Source organism: Epinephelus lanceolatus, chromosome 4, assembly GCF_041903045.1.
Source record: "Epinephelus lanceolatus isolate andai-2023 chromosome 4, ASM4190304v1, whole genome shotgun sequence".
NCBI classification, from domain to species: Eukaryota; Metazoa; Chordata; class Actinopteri; order Perciformes; family Serranidae; genus Epinephelus; species Epinephelus lanceolatus.
Window position 1 is genome coordinate 44,081,751 of NC_135737.1, and position 20,725 is coordinate 44,102,475.

At 41.7% G+C, this 20,725-nt stretch overlaps 1 protein-coding gene across 3 annotated transcripts in view; it reads left to right on the top strand.

The window, feature by feature from the left end:
* The window catches only part of LOC117260169 (alpha-2-macroglobulin-like), a 44,211-nt gene extending 24,905 nt beyond the window's left edge, over window positions 1–19,306 (top strand). The window contains exons 16-37 of one of the 3 annotated variants that reach the window (XM_078167347.1): window positions 2,231–2,389; window positions 2,526–2,598; window positions 2,692–2,866; window positions 3,242–3,467; window positions 5,521–5,647; window positions 6,828–6,949; window positions 7,068–7,119; window positions 11,620–11,703; window positions 12,005–12,181; window positions 12,941–13,016; window positions 14,500–14,656; window positions 15,031–15,105; window positions 15,638–15,800; window positions 15,883–16,070; window positions 16,308–16,520; window positions 16,840–16,958; window positions 17,032–17,122; window positions 17,217–17,285; window positions 17,371–17,476; window positions 18,211–18,252; window positions 18,744–18,800; window positions 19,120–19,306. In XM_078167347.1, coding sequence (XP_078023473.1) covers window positions 2,231–2,389; window positions 2,526–2,598; window positions 2,692–2,866; window positions 3,242–3,467; window positions 5,521–5,647; window positions 6,828–6,949; window positions 7,068–7,119; window positions 11,620–11,703; window positions 12,005–12,181; window positions 12,941–13,016; window positions 14,500–14,656; window positions 15,031–15,105; window positions 15,638–15,800; window positions 15,883–16,070; window positions 16,308–16,520; window positions 16,840–16,958; window positions 17,032–17,122; window positions 17,217–17,285; window positions 17,371–17,476; window positions 18,211–18,252; window positions 18,744–18,790 — 2,541 coding nt within the window. In that variant the 3' untranslated portion in view covers window positions 18,791–18,800; window positions 19,120–19,306. The remainder of the gene's footprint in view (window positions 1–2,230; window positions 2,390–2,525; window positions 2,599–2,691; window positions 2,867–3,241; window positions 3,468–5,520; window positions 5,648–6,827; window positions 6,950–7,067; window positions 7,120–11,619; window positions 11,704–12,004; window positions 12,182–12,940; window positions 13,017–14,499; window positions 14,657–15,030; window positions 15,106–15,637; window positions 15,801–15,882; window positions 16,071–16,307; window positions 16,521–16,839; window positions 16,959–17,031; window positions 17,123–17,216; window positions 17,286–17,370; window positions 17,477–18,210; window positions 18,253–18,743; window positions 18,801–19,119) is intronic. The other 2 variants (XM_078167346.1, XM_078167348.1) reach the window with 2 other exon arrangements.
* The last annotated feature ends 1,419 nt before the right edge of the window (window positions 19,307–20,725 follow it).

A 20,725-nucleotide genomic window follows, 5' to 3' on the forward strand; every position in this document is an offset into this window, starting at 1 on the left:
ATGGATGGATAATGTGAAGGCATTAGGATACAGGAAATCTGTTCAGAATACAAACTATAATTGTTCGGCCTGTGGTGTTGCTGCTTGCAGCTTTCTTGAGAAGCTCAACTTCACACTCACCACTGTGCGTCTTTGGGTCGAGAGCAATACACCTGAACATTTTTTTAAAAAGCACTTAGAAAAATAAGCAACTCAGTGGAAAACTACTTACATACTGTGTACTTGTACTTCTACTTAAGAGAAAAACATTATACTACTATATTTACCTACAGAGACATGTTAGTGGTTACACTGTAGATTCAGATTTTACTCACAGAATGTAACAATTATAATATCATTTTTTTCTGATTTTTCAAACTATCCAGCAATGTATTAGAACTGAAAGCTCCACCTTAAACGGATGTTAAGTAATTGTTAGATGTTAAGTAAACCTTTATCCATATTCTCCTCCCACCCCCTGTTTCATCCATCCCTGACCACATGCATTAATTTTTTAACACCTGTATGGTGCAGAAAGGGATAAGAAACGCGTGACATCATGTTTAGCAAACGATTTCTTAAAAATGGTGCAAGGGCCACAGAATAATTTGAGAGTTAACAAAACTGTTAAAACCATAACTTTTTGAAAAGAACTGGACTAAAATTAGGACTATTCATTAACAACAGTTTTGTCTATATTTTAAATTTTAAAACTGGCTCAAAAAAGATTTTTGAAGTTAATATTTTTTGACACTACAGATGAAGGGTGAATTCACTGAATATTTCTCTTTTCTGTGTTGCACTTTGTAGTTGGTCCCTGTGCACTTGGCTCCCAGCAGGCTGCACACGTACAGTAGAGCAGCTCCACAGTCTTCCTCTCCTCATCACATGTCAGATATCCTTAAATGAATTATCAGTGCCATGATGGAGACGCAGATATTTCCCGTTGATTTTGGTTTATAAAAGACAAGTGGGAAAGCAATTCAGCGTCTGTGTCTGCTCGCACCAGGCAGTTGGTGAACCCGAATCTGAGTCAGAGTTGGAGGGAGAAGGTGTGATTTTTACGCCAGACAAGCTTGCGTGTTGTTAAGCTTAATGGTGGGTTGTTGCCTGAATTAGTCTTGCTGTATTGAGATTTATTTCATAAGTGTTGATTTCACAACAGTGACAAACAATACTGAGGCTTAGGGCAATCACTATCATCACCAGGCTGTTCACTAAAGCAGGTCAGGGAGACGTGATGCTGCTCTGCAGGACGCTCGATTTGTGAGTGGTAACCATGATGGCTGTGACAACAAGTGAAGGCGAGGAATGAGGGGCAGGGGCCCCTGCAGGCTCTCAGAAACTCAAATGCCAGACGAGAATTGATGCCATGGGCCAAACTTAAAAACTAAAATATAAAATTAGAAAAAGAAATGGGAAAAAAACTGTCTTGCAAAAAGCACTTATCTAGTCAGAAGCTAAAAAGCATCTGTAAGTTTTTTGTATATATTGGGACATTTCATGTCTTAATTAGAATAGAGAGATGACAGGAAATACATGGAGAGAGATGGGAAACCACATATAAAGCATCTCAGCTGGACTCAAACATGTCAGTTGTGATTTATGCTCTTAGTGCTGACTTTGGTGACTCATGTCAAAACACATTGGCAGATGCACAAAATTTATCTTCGTGTTGCTGTTTAATTATTAATGAATGCATCTCATCAGTAGAAAAAGCAGAAAGAGATTTTAAGCTTTGGCACTGACAACATAGTGTGGGAGAAATTATGTCTTTATCAAAACACAAAGACAAAGGACTAGAAGCGCTGCTGGGTCTTAGTAGTAGTCAGATATACAGGTGCTCTTTGGATACTTCGGGTGTACTTTGTTTACTCCGTCTTGTGAAGGGCTCATTGCATGAGTAAATTATACTTTCAATCCAAAAATATAAAATGCAATGCTCCCTCAAACAATCCAAGGCACTCTATAGGGTTTGTGCAAAAATTTAGATGCCTTTATTTTACTACTGTACTTTATTTTTTCTATTGACATCATAGATTAAAAAGACTAACGACTTGTGACTCACAGGTCTTCATCAGGGTCATTATATCTTCATCATTTAGGATTCATCTGAATGGCCTTTGTGTGGGAAACTCTGATGTGCATGATTTCCTGACAATATAATGATTTTAAATGAATCTAAAAAATGAAAGCATAACTTTTTAACAGCCCTGTAAAAATAAATAAATGTTAGCTTCTTTAATTTCAGATATTTGACCTGTTGCCTGTCAAGAAAGCACCCAGTGTTCCACATGAGGTTGAAGATCATGTGCAATGCAGCAGTTGGAGAGGAATAGGATCCATGTTCTCTTCCCAAAGACAAAGATGTAGACATGACAAGAAAGATCATGCTTCTGAAATTTTCCAGGTACTTGTTATGCAGCAGTTTGTAAAGTGCTCTTGCTGTACATATTATACAAATGACTGAATTAAAACAGGCGTCACTGATGCAGTGATAACCCCAGTTTTACAGTGACTAATTAAAATCTTGCTGGTTTATGTAGAGTTTGGGACTGAAGATGGCAACAAATGGGTTTTTTACATCGTGTTACTGCCCACTGACCATGCGCTACCCTGGTGAGACATGTTGGCCTTGGTGAACCATAGCAATTCGTCATCAGGATAGTATGAGCAAAAGTCATGAGTGTGTTATGTCTCTGGTTTTGTCAGTTTCTAGGAACCACAAGATGAAAACCTTTAGCAGAAGATTACATCTTCTGAATTCTTCACCTGTTGCAGCCGCTCTCCCTGCTGGTCCTGCTCCTCTTGCTCCTCCTGCTCCTCCAATAGAGACAGTTCGCACTTTCTTCCCTGAGACGTGGATATGGGACCTGGTGGAAGTTGGGTGAGCTTTGCTGACCTGTCCACAGCAGTACATTACTTAGCTTCCATGTCTGACTCCAGCCTGCTTCTCTAAACTGGGGGCATCCTGACTAACATTGACTCTATGTAATATACTGTTTATGGATAAGTACCCCATACAACCTTACTTCGAAGAATCTCAACTATCCCTTCTGTCAAACATGTTAAAAGTGAGGATGTTGAGCATAACAAATATTGTCTTCATTTGTAACATGTAATCTTGTGACACTACACCTTCAGAATCTGACTGACTGAAATGTTTCTCTTTCCTTCTCCCTCTCACATCATCTCTGACTAATCTGAGTCCTGTAAAAGTTTCTCTGACTCACAGTGTGTGTCTGTGTATCTGCTGATCCAGAGAGTCTGGAACGAAAAATGTGTCCCTCACTGTCCCGGACACCATCACCACCTGGGAGACGGAGGCTTTCTGTCTGTCCCCTCAGGGTTTTGGCTTGGCTCCTCGTAAAGAGATCACCGTCTTCCAGCCTTTCTTCCTCGAGCTCAGCCTGCCCTACTCCATCATCCGAGGGGAGCATTTTGAACTGAAGGCAACCATCTTCAACTATCTGTCCAGCTGCATCATGGTAATGAATATTTTTAACTTGAAATACTACTGAGCTATTGTAACTGTTGGAGGAGAAATTGACTGAAGGGATACAAGTTAATAACACGCGGGCATTAGATCACTGGCTAACATGCTGAGCACCAGCATTTTAAAAGTGAAGTGTGTAAGATTTAGGGGGATTTGGTGGCGTCTAGCAGAGAATTACAGTTTGCAACCAGCTAAAACTTCTCCTGGTTAGAATTCCTTCAGTGTTCATTGTTCAGGAGGTTTTTATCAGGAGCTGAATTATCCACAGAGGTCTCTTCTTCTCCAAAACAAACAGACCCAGTGATTTAATCTGGTAAAAACACTGAATGATGTCACTTTACATTACAAATCCATGTATTTATGGCGCAGTTTGGCATGACGCTGCAGGCAGCTAGTCCAACACAGGTGTGGTCATCTTTTTTCTCTGAGAACATAAGATCCAGATGTTCAGGAGGTTTTCATCAGAAGCCGATTTATCCACAGAGGTCTCGTCCTCTCCAAAACAAACAGACCAGGGGTCTCATTTATAAAACAGTATGTAGGATCCATATTCAACAATTTCTACAATCAGGCTTCCACCTCACCATCTGCATTGCTAATTTTCCATCTCCAAAACATTCGTAAGTATGGGTCAAAGTTTCTCCAATCAAGTCTGCTTTTATCGATCACAACTTTTGCATTGGAAGTGGCGTATGCTATCTCAGGTGACTTAACCCTATGGGTCCAAACGATGCATAGTGCGTCCAAATTCACACCTGTTCTTCTCTATGGTTTTTCTCCACGACTGTGCATCATAGCGAGAAGCCATGCATATCACATGAAACAGCAGAACTGTAGCTTTCCGACAAGACCAAGCACTTGTCGGTAGTCCAATGTTTTCACAGCGAAAAAAAATTCTGTATAACAGAGCTTTCATACAGCTTTGCACACACATTACTGTTGGATGGATTACTCGCGAATGCAGGGTCGCACAGAAATGCCACGCATATCACATGAAAGCGCAGGAGCAGAGCTTTCCAGTGATACCACACACATCATTGTGCTGTCATCCCATCACGCTATAAATACAGATCAAGTGTCTACAAAATAAAAACCTGATGAATTTCTTTACAACCCATTATACAGATCTTGTTATCAGTCACTTCATATAGTGAGGAATATCGTGTCTTACCACGTCTTAGGCTTCCATGTGTTTCTCCCTGTCTATCCACATTTGTAGTCCGGCTTTCAAGATGCAAATATCTCCATATTGTCCAGTTGACACTCCATCAAACTTTGTATGACAAGACCAGCCCATTTCACCTTTGCGCACCCAGACAACTGCAGCCTAATTATGCATGCTGACAGGGCCGTAGTCACATATACACTGAGGGGGACACGCCCCCCTGTTTGTCTGTTCTGGGCTACTGTAGAAACATGGCAGTGCAACATGGTGATCTCTTCAAACAAAGACCTGCTCCCTGCTGTAGATATTTTTCATGGTGATTATACACTAAAGAAAACATACTTATTATATGATGTCATATTTCTGCCAATATATCCCCCTAAATCCTGCAAACTGGACCTTTAAGTACCACGGGACTGACCATGTAATGCCTTACACAGTAAGTCCAAAGTAACTGAAGTGGATCATACAGGTGTGTATTTTTATTAAGAGCCTCACTCTTCAGAATCCATCCATTTATTATCTGTAACCGCTTATCTGATTCATGATCTGATTGGAGTCAATCCTAGCTGACATTGGGTGAAGGCGGGGTACACCCTCTACAAGTCTCCATACATCACAGGTCTGGAGTCAAAACCTGATGTAATGAAATAGTTTCAGCACATATCACTTGTTTTTACATTTCTGTTTGTAAAATCAGATGTAACGCATCAGTGAGTGAGCTTTACAGGTGTTGGCACCCTAGCTCTTCATTGTTCCCCCAGTCATTATGCTAAAGCTAAGCGAATCACCTCCTCGCTCCAACAAATGGTGTTGATCCTCTCTTCTAACTCTTGGAACAAAAGTGCAAACGTTTTCTTCAACTGTTTCTCTTGAACAGGTCACTGTGGCTCCAGACGCCTCCCTAGATTACACCCTCATCCCCCTGTCTGATGACCAGTACACATCCTGTTTGTGTGGCGGTGAGCGCAAAACCCTCAGCTGGACCATGGTCCCCTCAGCCCTGGGTAAAGGTCACACCTGTATACTTGTGTCAATAAAAAAATCACCACACCTTTTTGCACAGAGATGGTGCTACAGGGTCGCTACAGAGCGCTATAAGGCTGCTGCAGAGTCCCTTCTTTACACTGGCTTTGCATTTTTACACAGAACCAAATGATAGCAGCATAATTTTGCTCCAGTGCTCTACTCCAGTTATAGACAGCATGCCAGCATTGCAGAATCAAAAGAGGCATGGCCGGCGCCACATTTAACCTCTAGTGTGATATATAACACATACATCAGCAGCACCTAATACACCGCTCGACAGTGCGAGTGTTTCACTTGCATTTGCGACTAAAAATAGGTGTGTGCGAACTGTAAAAAATAGCCTATATTTTTGTCAATAAAAAAATATGATAATCTAACCGCAAATGTTGGAGGAACTCCAGCCGCCTTCCCTCTTCCCTCTTCCCCATGTGACACAGTTATGGGTGGTTTTCCAAGCCACTGTCAGCACAATGAATATATAAGTCCCACTGTCGGCAGGGTGGAAATAAGTCAAAGTGTGGCGGAGGAGACGGACCGGGTTAAGCGGTGGACCTCCGGGGAAGCCTGCTCCATTCTCCCTGCAGTTAGGGACCGTTCTCCACGGCCAGGCTGTCGGCTGGGTGGAAATAAGTCAAACTGTTTCCGACATTGTGTCATCTTGCCTCGCTGCCTTTCTCTCATGCTGCTTCCCTTCAGCTTCCTCTGCTCCATTTTTGGTGCTGCCTCTTGAGCCGTCCTCTCAGGCTGTTCTCTCCCCCGGTCCATCACACCTTGACTTATTTCTTTCCATATTTTCGTTGCTAAAGGCCCTCCTCTCCATCACTTCATTGGTTGTAGTTGTCTTGTCTGGTTGGGTGGCCGCCTTGTCAATCTGTAAGAGACTTTTCTACCAGGTGCAGGTATCTGGCACTAACAGCAGGAAGTAAAATCACAGCATCCCAGTGATGATAAAATAAAAGCATGCAAATAAAAACTGTCAAGTTAAGCACAATAAAAACCTGCAAGATAAAGCAACACAGCAATATATAAAAACACACAGCAAAGATAAAACACTAGCACTAACTTTTTATTTTATACACTATGTGGAATCATTGTCCAACTGCCTTCTTGCTTATCTCAACTACAGCAGTGCCAAGTCTCCAGAATTTTTTTTTTTAGGGGTTGTGAATGTGACGGTGCGTGCTGAGGCTGTGGCATCCCAGACTTTATGTAACAATGAGATTGTGAGCGTGCCAGACAGAGGTCGTATTGACGTGGTCACACAGTCTCTCATAGTAAAGGTAGGAGCTGTAACAAAGTGACAACAAAAATATTTGTCTATAACCAATATTTGTTTGTTTGTGATCATGAAATGAAATAAACTTAGCTGTTCTGTCTTCCCACCTCTGTCCCTCTCAGGCTGAAGGAACTGAGATGACAAACACCTACAACTGGCTGCTGTGTCCAAAAGGTCAGTGTGGTTTACACCAGGAGTTCTAAACCCAACCCTTACATGTGAAGACATCAGCTGAGCCATTTGTAAGGAGGGTGTTAGGAGACTAAAGCAAACAGCTGGATCAGCTTTGCCATTCTGCTCCCACAGTTCATAGTATTATTTCAGCCCCCAGTTTAAAAACTATTCTGTCCATTAACTGTGTAGCCCAGTAGTGTTGTTTTACCAGATTTGTTTTTCTTTATTGTTTAGTGTTTCTATCTTTTTAGACAGTGTGCAATCAAAATATAAGGTCGGTATTTTTCAACATCTAACTTATTTGTTACACCAATGCAACTAGATGAGATGGTGTATCGTCGCTATGCAACAACTCTGTACTTCTGTTCTGATTTGCGGCTTTTCAGGTTCAATTTGTGACTGAAAATAATTTGTAGCTTCTTAAAATATGAATGAGGATAGTGATAGTGAGATACTGGCTACAGTTGCATTTGTAGTTGTGATGAAACGGTGAAAAACAGAAACAAAAGGAGCATCAGATGCACTGTATTTATGATAAATACGCCACAATAATATACATAACCAGTACCAATTAATTAATCAATGATAATGTGTGTGGGTGGGGCATATAGTCAGGTGGCGCTGGACAAAAGTGCCATATTTTCTCCAAATGCTGTCCATACCCATAGCTTTCCATTTTACATTATGGCGGCCATCTTGGATTTTGAAGTTGGCCGCCATATAAAAACCTATATCTACCATTTTCTCAGCTTCTAAGCCACTTAGGATCAAAATGTTGGTGTCTAATCATACATTTTCAGGGTCAAGGAATACGACTATACCATTTTAAAATACATCAGAAGTCTTTTTGGTAGCTCTCTGCAGCTTCTCTTTGCTGAATTTGACATAGCAAGATATGTGCCATTCACCTTGGTTTTGGACCAATTCATCTACAGTCACGTCCTCTCCAAAGTTGAGCACCACTGGCAATGTGCCCAGGACTCTGAAAGCACTAACATTATTTAGGAAGGAACTGTATGGTTCTGACTTGTCTACACTTAGTGTAGTGTAGTTTCTTGCAACTCTAGAATTAAGATAAAAATATTCACAAACGAAGAAACACTTCTGGTTGCTGATAAGTAGTGTTTAACTTTTGATTTAACACTAAAAATTAAAACCCTCAGCGCACTGCAGCGCAAGCAGACAGATGTGCGACTCAGAGCAGCATGTGTCACTGACACCAGACTCAGCATGTCACCGTCAGCATATTATTTTACATCAATAAAATCTATTTTATCATTATTTTGAGTCACATTGTTCAAAGAATTTAGTTGGCTGTGTTCAAGCAGGATAATAGGTCTCCATTCATTGCACGTTGGACTTTCTATTTCCTTGTCGGAGATGTTTTCTTTTTTAATTACATGATAGCTATTCTCCCTTAACTCACCAGTAAAGAATACCTTTGTCCATTTCAAATAACCCGTGGCAATAATAATATCCCTGTTCTCTGATTTACTGTGAAACTTTTTTAGGCAATTCATGAAACAATCAGACCACATGACTTCTTTACTCGGCCTAATGGGGCCGGCCTTTATTTGTCAACCAACCAAAAACAATCAATCAATTAAAAACACAAACTGGAACTGGAACATGAAATCTTATATGCCTTACAGACATTGCTTCTCGTTCTTTGAGTTTACATATGGCTAAAGGGGAAAAAAACAACCGTAAACGGACGGCATGATTAGTGTTGCGTTCAATGTCCCCCCCAAAAAACTGGAGGAAAAAAAAGGCTGAATATTCAATTTTTTTTTTTTCACAATCGAATCCCGTGCCATCGAACGAAGCTTCGAAGCTTTGAATTTTTTGGGTCAGCCCTAAATCCCACATGCAAGGGGCTAGCCATAAGGTTGTTGTTTTCAGCAAGTTGGCCTTGAATAGCTGATGTTGAGCTGTAGAGCTGTGTTACTTGTTATGACCTAAGGTGTATTTTAATAAACCTGCCTTTGGTTTAATTTATTCTTTCAAGCTTTATTCCTTTTCATCTTATCTGAGTTCTGTTGTATGTTTGTGCTCCATAGATTTAATTGCAAACTACAACTGTTTAGTAAGTTAAAGATGCGTTGCTGCTAACAACAGCTTGAAGTGGCGATGAGGTCTTAAGGTTTTTTTGGAAGGTCTTAAAAAAGTCTTAAAAAGGTATTGAAATTAGCCTCAGGATTCCTGCATATACCCTGATCAAGCAATTGTTCCAATCCATCTTGCTTGTTAACCTAAAAATACACAAACATGTTTTTGTTAACCATGGCCCACAGCTAGGGTTAAATATTTATTATGGAATGATTCTCTTTCAGAATTTCTGTTCTGAAACCTAAATAAAGGACTGTTTATCACAAAATAGTGATTCAGTGCCATGGACAGCACCACCCCTGCAGACAGCCGTCCCTGGTTATTCCTTTAGCCATCTAGTCACTCCTCACCTGTGAAACGTCATCCTTTGAGCTTCCTCCTTTTGAGCTGCCTCACCAGAGCAGCCTGCACTGTGCTCTTTCTTTTGATAGTAAGGAAAAAATACAGCATGTAGCCTAACCATGAAATTTTGAGTGGAACGTTCGAGTATTCCTGAAACAAAATTGCAGTGGAAACTCATCACAAATTCACTGTTATTTATTCCTCACCTGGAAAGCCTGGCTCTGAACAACCATGTTTTGGCCATGGCAGTCCCCAGAGGTGCTTCCTGCTGCTTTCTATATACAGAAATAGCGACATTAGTTACCATGTTACAATTACAGTATTACATACGACATAGCTAAATGCTCATCTTATTTTTAACATAACTAACACAACTAAACGCACATGTTGGTAGAAGGAGACAGACAAACAAGATAGCTTGAAATCCTAGCTAGCATCCTAGTGAAATTGTACGATGGGATGCCTGTAGGACTACAACCCCGTTTCCATTAACAAACGAGTAACTGCTACTAACTACTACACAGAACCACATCAAGTCAGAATGTAGCATAAGGGGGTTGTTTAAAAGAAGCTGAGTAAATTCATATAACATAGGCTAGTAGGGAAAAAGTAGTAGACAATTTCTGTATTTTAACGAAAGTGCTAAACACATTACTGTGTCCACTAAGCCCATAGAAACCATCTGACACAAAAAAATTATTTCATTTTTTTTATCTGACACTATTTTTATTGCTATAGTTGTATTCCTTGACCCTGAAAATGTATGATTAGACACCAAAATTGTGATCCTAAGTGGCTTAGAAGCTGAGATAATGGTCGATATATAGGTTTTTATATGGCGACCAAATTCAAAATCCGTGCTGTATGTTTTCAAACCAGCCGCCAGCAATTTGACCAGCTGAGTTGCAGGTGACACCATCAGCTGGGTTGAGTTGAGCCCAGACGGCCACTTCTCACCGCTGCAACTTTTCTCTGCAACATTCTAAAATGGTTACATCTCGTTGTGAATCTTTGGCCTGAACTGGCCTAAAGTGACCAGTCTTTTAATAGGTCCAGTGTTAAGCAGGAAGGCTGCAGCCAACAACCACAACCGCCAGAGTCCAATTAAATAAACAGTAAATGGTACACTTTACTGCTAACATTACAAACGAGACAGTTTTCTGTCACCATCATACTCCATCGTAATTCTTCTTTCTTTCCTCCTCATAATATCATTTGCTGTAATACTTTCCAATAAATGTCACTCACGGTGATCCATTATGGTTTTTATATCTGTCTTTAATATTTAAACAATATTGGTGTTTTGTATTTGAACAAGTGTTATTGAAGGTGATCCCTCAATAATACCAAGTATTTTTTACATGACCAGCCTTCAATGTACAATATTGTTGTATTTTTTTTATACCTCTGGTATACCGCTGGTGGTAGCCATGGCTAGAGGCACTATGTTTTCGGGTTGTCTGTCCCATTCTTGTGAACACAGTATCTCAAGACCGCCTCAAGGGAATTTCTTCAAATTTGGCACAAATGTCCACTTGGACTGAAGAATAAACTAATTAGAATTTTGTGGTCAAAGGTCAAGGTCAGTCTGACCTCACAAAATCTGTTTATGGCCATATCTCAAGAATCCAAATTATGACAGAACTTTACACTTGGGTGACATTTTATATTCAAAAGGTTAAAGGTCAACTTCAATGTCACATCATAATATTCTGCATAAAACAGTTTTCTGGCCATGACTCAACGTCACATCCCAGGAATAGAAGTGGAGACATTTGGTCAGATACTGAAATGGTGACACTAATCTTTGGTGTCCACCCTGAAACAGTTCTCCTGATGGTGGTGCTATAGAAACTGTTAGTTATGAGAAATATAGAAAACATTAAAGCCGTACATGCTTAAATCTAAATGGCAAATTTTAACTTTCTTGTAAGGATTTCATAATAGTTTAATGAGCAGTTGAGTTTGTATTTGTCTGTGAGTGTTTGGTGTGTGATTTGTTTCTCCAGTGTTGTTTTGTGACCATTTATCCTTTATCTCTGTACCCAGGAGAAGCACTGACAGAGGAAGTAGACCTGCTGCTCCCTGAGAATGTGATCGTTGGATCTGCCCGAGCTTCAGTATCAGTGCTGGGTAAACCGAGGGATCGATTTGACTTCAGTTGCTCATTTGGCTTAGTGTGTTGGTATTTTGCCTTCTGTTCGATGGAGTGGAGATGAAGAGATAAAGGCAGATAAAGAAACATGGGGAGAGATGGGGTTGGGAGGATGACATGCAGCAAAGATTCTTGAGTGGTGTGTAACCCTGCAGGTGATACATCCAGTGTGTGGGGATGATTTTTGCTTGGTTTCTCATCCAGCCTCAGATCTCTAAAAACAAGGACAACCTCTTCAGAAAATCCTCTCAAGGTCACTTTAGTTGTGTTTTTGTGCAGGTGACATTTTGGGCCGAGCCATGAAGAACCTGGATGGGCTGCTGAAGATGCCGTATGGATGTGGGGAGCAGAACATGGTGCTCCTGGCCCCCAACATCTACATCCTCCAGTACCTGAGAAACTCACAGCAGCTGACCCCAGCCATCAAGGAAAAGGCCACCAACTTCATGACCAGTGGTGAGTCTCTGTTGGTTTTACATTGCTGTGAAAATTTAACAGACGTTTAGACTTTGGAAGACATAAAATGGCCCTTTTTGAAGTGAGATAAAGAGAGTGGGCACTGGGCAGCAGACAAATGACCCATAAACAGTCGAATATCAGTTTTATTTGGAAGAAAGATGCCTCACCCTTCTGATTACCTCTGCACATTACCTTCCCAACATTTACATATCAAGGTCACACAACAGTTATTTCGAGAGCATAATCCCCACTCTGTTGCTGCTGCAGTGTGCAGTTCAGGGCTGTGCTCAACGTGGGTGGAGTCAAATGTTTAGCGCTGTCCTACGTTAGCAGTTCTGACTGTGTTAGCTGCTAGTTAGCTAGCTGCTACCCCACGATTCCTCACAGCCTCACTCCTGGAGTAGGAGACTAGTTTTGCCATGAGGAAAGCGGCCAGCACACCCAGTAAGGTGGAGACAGACTTGCTGAAGCAACTTGAAATCAGCCAGAGCTAACCCGTTAACCCAGTGCCAGGGGTGATAGCAGCAGCACAAGATCCCTCTCACAGTCAGATGTAGAGAACAAAAGGTTGAAAAGAGAAAGAATAGTGTTGCAGTGTTCAAAGGCCGGACATTGAAACTGTCCGTTGCAACCTTCTGTATGCAGAGAGTGGCTGGTAGTGGGCAGCATATATACGCTTAGGTCTGTCCTGCCTGTAATTTAGTGTAAGAAGTAGAATTTCATAATGATTGAAATCATGTTTCCTTTGTTATCCAGGCTACCAAAGACAGCTGAACTACAAACATTCTGATGGTGCTTACAGTGCTTTTGGATCAGGAGAGGGGAACACTTGGTGAGAACATGTGTTTGTTTGTGCCAAACCATGGTTTCCCACTGTTCATTTACAGCATTTGAAATATTTCAAGATATATTAAGTGGTGTCATTTTGCTAAATACTGCACTCCTGTTAAAGTGGAACAGTAATATAATCTGTTTTCAGTGTTTCACCTTCTTAGACTGTGTTCACAATGTGGACTTAAAGGGCCAGTGTGTAATATTTGGCATGGTTTATTGTCAATCTGAATCTGAATCTGAATATTCTACCCATTAATACGTTTATACAAGTGTATGATCGCTATAAAATAAAATTTGTTTGGTTTTCGTAGCCTTATAATTATGCTTTTATATATATATCAAGGGCCTTGCTTTAGAGAGGTCGCCATCTTGCACCGCCATGTATGTACGGCAGACCGAGTGGACAATCCAGCCAGCCAGAGAACACGTTTCGCGTGTATAAATGAACCAACAAAGACAGCGGAAGGAAGGAAGAAGGAGGAGGAAACAGCAGAGTGTTAGTAGTTCGTCGATAGAGAGTAGTGAAAAGTTTTTTTAGTTATAAAGTTTGCGAATGGACCACACTTACCACGCAACAGGAGAGAATGAACCCGAACCGTCATCTGCGAGGAAAAGAAGACGCAGCTTCACTCCTTGTGATGCACTCTCTGCGGCGCTTTTCCTCCTGATGATATATCTCCCCAACGATGGCAGCAGTAGCACCGAATCCCATTCTGTGCATTCAGCCTCTCTTCTCACCCGCTCAGCATCAAACACATGGAGTTCCTCATCTGTATGCTCCGGCTCAAACAGGTATGGCTCTGGGTCTGTGTCCGCTACAAGAAACTCTTCAAAATCGCGTTCAAAGTCGTCCATTGCAGCTACTATAGTCCGGAGATATTGCTAGGCTAAATAAACAGCTGAGCACTGTTTACCGGCTACGCTGTCAGTCAGTGTGCGGGCTGGAGATTGGTGGAGCAGAGAGGGGAGGGGGGTCCCCACTCAGTATTGTAAACGAGTATGTGTGTAAAGTTAGAAGTGTGTGTGTTATGCTAGAAGAGTCAGAGTTTGGGACGGAGTCTTTTACCCCCTGGAGTGTTACTGGAGTTTCTGGAGTGCTCAAATAAATGGGCCTTTTTCCCGAACGCTCCTCTGGTCTCCTGCTCGTGAGGGATTCATTACAATATCGTAACATGGTTTAGATTTCTAAATAAACATTCACCTCGTCGCTAGATAGACCTACTCCTGAAAAAGTCATGCGCAAGGCTTTTTGTCCCTACGAGGCCACTGTCATTTACCCGACGGGAGGGGTGAGCGAGTGAGCCCTGCAATCTAGAATTTGACCACTGATGTCACTGTTTCCAGCGGTTTTCAACCCATTTTACACACTGGCCCTTTAAGACGGTGATATAAGGACATAATGAAACTATAAAACAGTGTGTGATGAGCTCGGGTGTCCCTCACTCCTTTGAGATTACTAATGTTCTTTTGTTTTTCCTCAGGCTCACTGCTTTTGTTCTGAGATCCTTTGTCAAAGCACAGTCCTTCATCTACATCGACCCGAGCAACACTGAACAGCCAAAGACTTGGCTGATCAGCAAACAGCAAAAAAATGGCTGTTTCCAAAAGTCAGGAAAACTCTTTCACAACAGAATGAAGGTAGGGGCAAAGTGCCTGATGGGTAGATGCTGTTACTAAATTTAAATCAGCATGTCTCTGTGCTGGTGATAGCCGTAGCTGGAGGCATTATGTCCGTCCATTCATCCCATAGTCGAGATACTTCATGAACGCCTTGAGGGAATCTCAACAAATTTGGCACAAACGTCCCCTTGGACTCAGCCATGAGCTGATTAGATTTTGGTGGTCAAAGGTCAAGGTCACTTTGACTTCTATCTCATATTTTGAAAAAATCACGTCACCTTTTTTCACACTAATTGATTCATTTATTAAGAATCCAACAGCGCGACTTCACTCATGTTCACGACAAGGTGCTTAAGATGAGATCATTCATAACTGGTGCTTCCTCTCTACAGGGTGGTGTGTCTGATGAAGTGACTCTCAGTGCTTATGTCACTGCTGCTTTCTTGGAGATGAATATGTCTGTAACGGTGAGTAGACCTGTTGCAGCACAATCATTCTCACACTGTGTTCTCACTTCTGACTGGATCATTGAAGCATCAGCAACTGGAATGACTTTATTTGCATTGCACATTGTGCAAAGACATGTGCTGTGCAGCTCCTGAGACAATTTAATCATGCACACACACACACACACACACACACACACACACACATGCACCTGCCACACAGATAAATAATAATGTTAAAAAAGAGAGTATACAAAAAGTGAAAGTACAGTTACTTCACATTTCCTCATAGCGATTATTCAAGGTTAGTCCTGTGGTGTGGAGTGCTGTGATGATGTTGGGGGAGGGGGGACAGTGGTTTGTGGAGTTCAGTGATGCTGCTCTTGATCATGGAAGTGTGGGTCTTCAATGCCCTGTATCGTCTTCCAGATGGCAGCAGAGAGGAGAGATGGTGATAGGTGTGAGTTACATCCTCAGAATGCTGCTGGCTCTGCAGAGGCAGCGTGATCCGAACCAGCTTTATATTCTATATTCTATATTTTGTCTGTTCTAGAATCCTGTCATGAGGAGGAGCTTATCGTGTCTCAGGGAGTCTATCAGTGACCTCAACAACACCTACACTACAGCTCTGCTGGCGTACGTCTTCACCCTGGCAGGAGACATGGAGACCCGTGCTTACCTACTGAAGCACCTAGACACTGTTGCAATACAAGAAGGTGAGTCGTCCTCGTGAAGGAAATCATTTTTGCTTCATTACTGTGATTGTAGCTCACCTTGTGGCTGGTTGTCTGTTTTTAGGAGGTTTCCTCCACTGGTCTCAGACAGCAGCAGAAACATCAGCCTCTCTGGCTGTGGAGATCAGCTCCTATGTGCTGCTGGCCAAACTCAGTGCACCTCCTTCTGCTGAAGACCTGGGATATGCCACCCGAATCGCCAGGTGGCTGACGGGTCAGCAGAACCATTATGGAGGCTTCTCCTCCACACAGGTACAGCTAAAACAGCATTCAGCTAAACTTACATTTATGCTACCGAGGGCCAAGCTGCTCTGCAGGTAAATGCTTTTTCTGTGCACGTCAGTCTTGAGGCTGTTTTCAGGTGGGAGATCAGTGGAGGATATGTGACAACAAGACTAAGGGCTCTGTTTTCGTTTGCAGTCTCAAACTGGAGTGATGCCATATGAAGGTTACTGGCATGATGTGTTTATAACTGTGTGTGTGATTTAGGACACCGTGGTGGCTCTTCAGGCTCTGGCTCTCTACTCCACTGTGGTGTTCAGCCCAGAGGGTTCAAGCACAGTGACAGTCCAGTCTCCCAGTGGCCAGCTAACATTTGATGTGAATCAGAACAATCGACTGCTCTACCAGGAGGAGGCGCTGCAGGATATGACAGGAAAGCACAGCCTGGAGGTGGAGGGCACTGCATGTGCTGCAGTACAGGTCAGTCACTGTGGCTCTTACTGTTTCTCTTCTGTGCACATGCATTTACCACCTCTGAGGCTGAGCTCAGGTCAGTAACTCTCATGTTTTGCTGGAAGAAGTTTTGGTACTTAGCCTCTACTCCATGCTTTAAATGAACTCCCCTTACTGGTATTCAACACAAAGCAGGGTGGCTACTTGTGTACTACCTGTAAATGATATATTCTGTTTTGGCATATTCATGAATCCCAAATCAGAATACTTGAGTAACTAATCTCAGCATGAAGAAAAAATCTTGAAGAGGATATTTGTTAATCTTCCTGATGTGTCTGTTGTCCAGATTTCTCTTCACTATAACGTCCCAACTCCTACTGATGTCACAACCTTCAGTGTTGAAGTCGAACCAGAGGCCGACTGCACCAGTGAAAGACCCAAAATCACTCTGACACTAAAGTTCCTGTAAGTAATCAATTCACTAGTTATAGAAAAATACTGAAATGTTAAACAAACAGTCCTGTGCACCCAATAACAGATATACTGGAAAGGAGACCACGACCAACATGGTGATCCTGGATATCAAAATGCTGTCTGGATTTGTCCCAGACCAAGAGTCTCTGAAGAAAGTGAGTTATTACAGTAACTTTCATCTTTAGTAGACAGGAAATAGTTTTCATATGTTGCTGAAGAACCACCCAGCTGATTATTGACTCCTCACAGCTCAAAGGTGCCCTGCTGGTGGACCGTGTTGAACAATCAGACGATCATGTTCTGGTGTACATACAGGAGGTGAGGAATAATACACAGTAAAGGAACGATACATGATGCTCTCCAGATTTGTTACTGATCATGTGGTCTGTTTGTCCTCCAACAGTTAACAAAGGACATACCCATCAACCTCAGCTTGGAGCTCATACAGGAGGTTCTAGTGCAGAACCTGAAGCCAGCCGTGGTCAAGATCTACGACTACTACCAGCCAAGTACATCAGTCCTCTTTAAACCTCCTTTACAAAGACCACAGCACACACTGACAAACTCTGCTCCTCGGTAGAGCTGTACAACAACCTGAAAGTCATCAGAATCCTAATATTGGTATTAATCGCTTAATCGTCTAATTTCAAAGCTTTTGTCTGACGTCCTGTGGGACAGATTCCAGCACTTCAACACCTGAAAGAAGGACTAAAATGTCAACGTTGAGAGGCAGCAGTTTTGCTTAGAGGGGGAGATGCAGTATGTCAGACAGCTTCATAAACAAATTTAAAATTGTTGTGGTGGTGGGGGAGAGAGGGGGATTTGATTTGGGGGAAAGTTCAGTTTGTGGATGGCTGTGGGGTAAAAACTGTTCCCCAGTCTGGAGGTGCGACATTTCAGGGCCCTGTAGCGTGTTCCCGAGGGCATTAGTGTGAACAGGTGGTGAAAGGGATGAGTTCTGTCTTTTACAATCCTGCAGGCTCTGAGTCTTTCTTATCATTGCAGGTTTCCTAGAAGAGTTTTTCTATACAGTTAGCTCCTAAATAAACATTTCTGTCTGTGTTGATTAGTTCAGTACAGCTTTTAAAGACTTTGGGTTTGTCTGTGACAGGTGTTTTAGGTGAATTTTAGAGGACCACTGTGTGGTTTTAACTTGGTGATTATCTACAACAACCACAAAGAGAGTTTTGCAGTGTTTGATGGGGTTGTTTGTTTAGTCTCTGACTCTTGTTTTTCCTCCCAGGTGACCAGGCTGAGACAGAATACATCTACCCTTGTGCTCCAGGTAACAATCTGTAATGACATACTGCACAGGAACATTTGTACAATCCCATTAAAAGAACAGTTAATTCAGAAACAAAATAAACTGTATGTAGCTTTCACCTCGCCTACGCTCTCTATGATCACAGAAAACATTTTCTATCAAACAGCAATAAGGAGAGCAAAGTGCCAGAAAAATAAATCTGTATCAGTACAGACATATTTTGACAGGACCGAACAAAGGACGGCACAAAAGTTTGAAAACATTCAAAAAACATTCTGAAAATTCATGTGTGGCATTAAGAATTCGTTACCCACACATGCACCACAGATTCCTTCACAGAGGGATCATCCAAAAATGCTTTGTTAAGGAATAGTTCAGCAAAAGTAGTCTGGATTTTCATGAGCCCACAAATGTATACAAGACACTTGGATGACGCTGCACGGGAATTTTCAGAAAGATTTTCAGACATTTTGTAATCTTCTTTGCTGTCTTTCATTCGGCCTTGATTCAAGTCCGCTCTCCTTCACGCACCAGAAAACTTTTTGTGGGACCACAGTGAGAGGTGGGAGGTGAGTACTATATTCAATTTATGCTGTTTCTGGGTGAACTATTCCTTTAAACAATATGCTAAACTGTAAAACTGATGGTGTACAGTATACTGCGTGTGTTAGGCTGCTCTAACAACCTAATTTAAAGTTGTAGAAAATGATAAGACCACATTATACTGATTTATAAACACTGGTTAATTTGTTAAATATTGAAAGATATAATTATTTATTAAACTCATGTACAATGTTTGTACCCTGTTCAATTCAATGAAACAAAATATATTTCAATTCAGTAACCAAATGTCTGTTGAATAATCTGTTGATGTTCTTTCATTTGCAGTTTGAAGAGTGATGTGAGGTCTCCACTGAGAACTGTGACCCCCATTGACTGCACCATAATTGAACAGGACTTGGACTTTAAGATTTGATTGAAGATAAATGTGACTGCAGAAACATACTGAATATTCATGTTTGTGTGTGCACAAACTTGAGAACACAGCTCACATAAAAACCTGTTTCTTTCCTGACTCATCTTTCTCCGCGTGTGTTGCAGTGATTTCATAGAACAGCAGCCATGACTGATCTTTATTTATTTATCACATTTTCATTTATTTATTACACTCATAGGGGAGGGTTTCCCTCCACAGTATCTCCAGTTGAGGTCAGTGTTTCTCAGCATATAAGCACTGAGTGTTTCACATAAGATAGACATAAAACATAAAACAGACAAGACCATGTCATATAAAAGACATTTAAAAACAGTTTAAAATGAGTATTAACTGATTAGCAAAAGCATAAACCCTAAAATCCTAAAAAATGTGAAATGAAATAAATCATTAAAAGTCATAAGATTACAGAATTGTAAAAACAAATTCATAAAATCAAGTAAAATACAACATTTTATGGGAGCCGCAGCAATGTGAAGTGTAATAAGAGTTTCACACCTGTGCTCGGACAGTCAAAGCTTGTTCAAGTGAATAGATACACTTTGAACTGTTTCTGGGAACCTCCAACAAACCAGCAGCAGATGATCGCAGTGTTCTTGGAGGCAAATAGTTAAAGGAATAGTGCACCCAAAAATGAAAATTCAGCCATTATCTACTCACCCATATGCTGATGGAGACTCAGGTGAAGTTTTAGAGTCCTCACAACACTTGCGGAGATTGCCTCTCTGGGCAATCTCACGTGTGCCCGCTTGTGCGAGACCGTGAAACATGGGCACCGCGCACACACACACACACGTGAATGCGGTGCCCATGTCTCACGGTCTCGCACAAGCGGGCACACGTGAGATTGCCCAGAGAGGCAGTTAGAGCTACAGGCTACAGTGAGGCTACAAACAGAGTTGAAATGATGTTCTTCCAAACAACTTTTTATGTCGGGGCTTCAGGACACTTGGATCACTACGGACGAGCAGTATGGAGATATTTTGTGCTTTCAATTATGTGTTTTTGGACGTTTGAATCTGGGGCGCTGTCAGCCTCCATTAGGTGGAGTTGTGTTGCTACCTCCTCTCCCCTTGGATCTCCGCAAGTGTTGTGAGGACTCTAAAACTTCACCTGAGCCTCCATCGGCATATGGGTGAGTAGATAATGGCTGCATTTTCATTTGTGTGTGTGTGTGTGTGTGTGTGTTGTTGAAGGGAAAAAAAAAGTCAAATTGCGGCATTGTACCAACGTTGTGCATTTATTTTGAAAGTGACTGTATGCAAACTGTACACTTCCTGTGAAAACGGACAATACATGTAACAGGCTGAGCTTGATACAGAGTCCCAGAACATTACCATCCAACACACTCAGGGTACCTTGCACGTCATAAAGTCCATGACCAAATGTCGATATGTGACAAGGTCAGAGTAGGCATGAGTGCACCCTATAAGGTTTATTTTCACATATGAAGGGAAGTCAGATTCGACCTCTGAGGACCGTGAGAGGTCAAATCCGCAA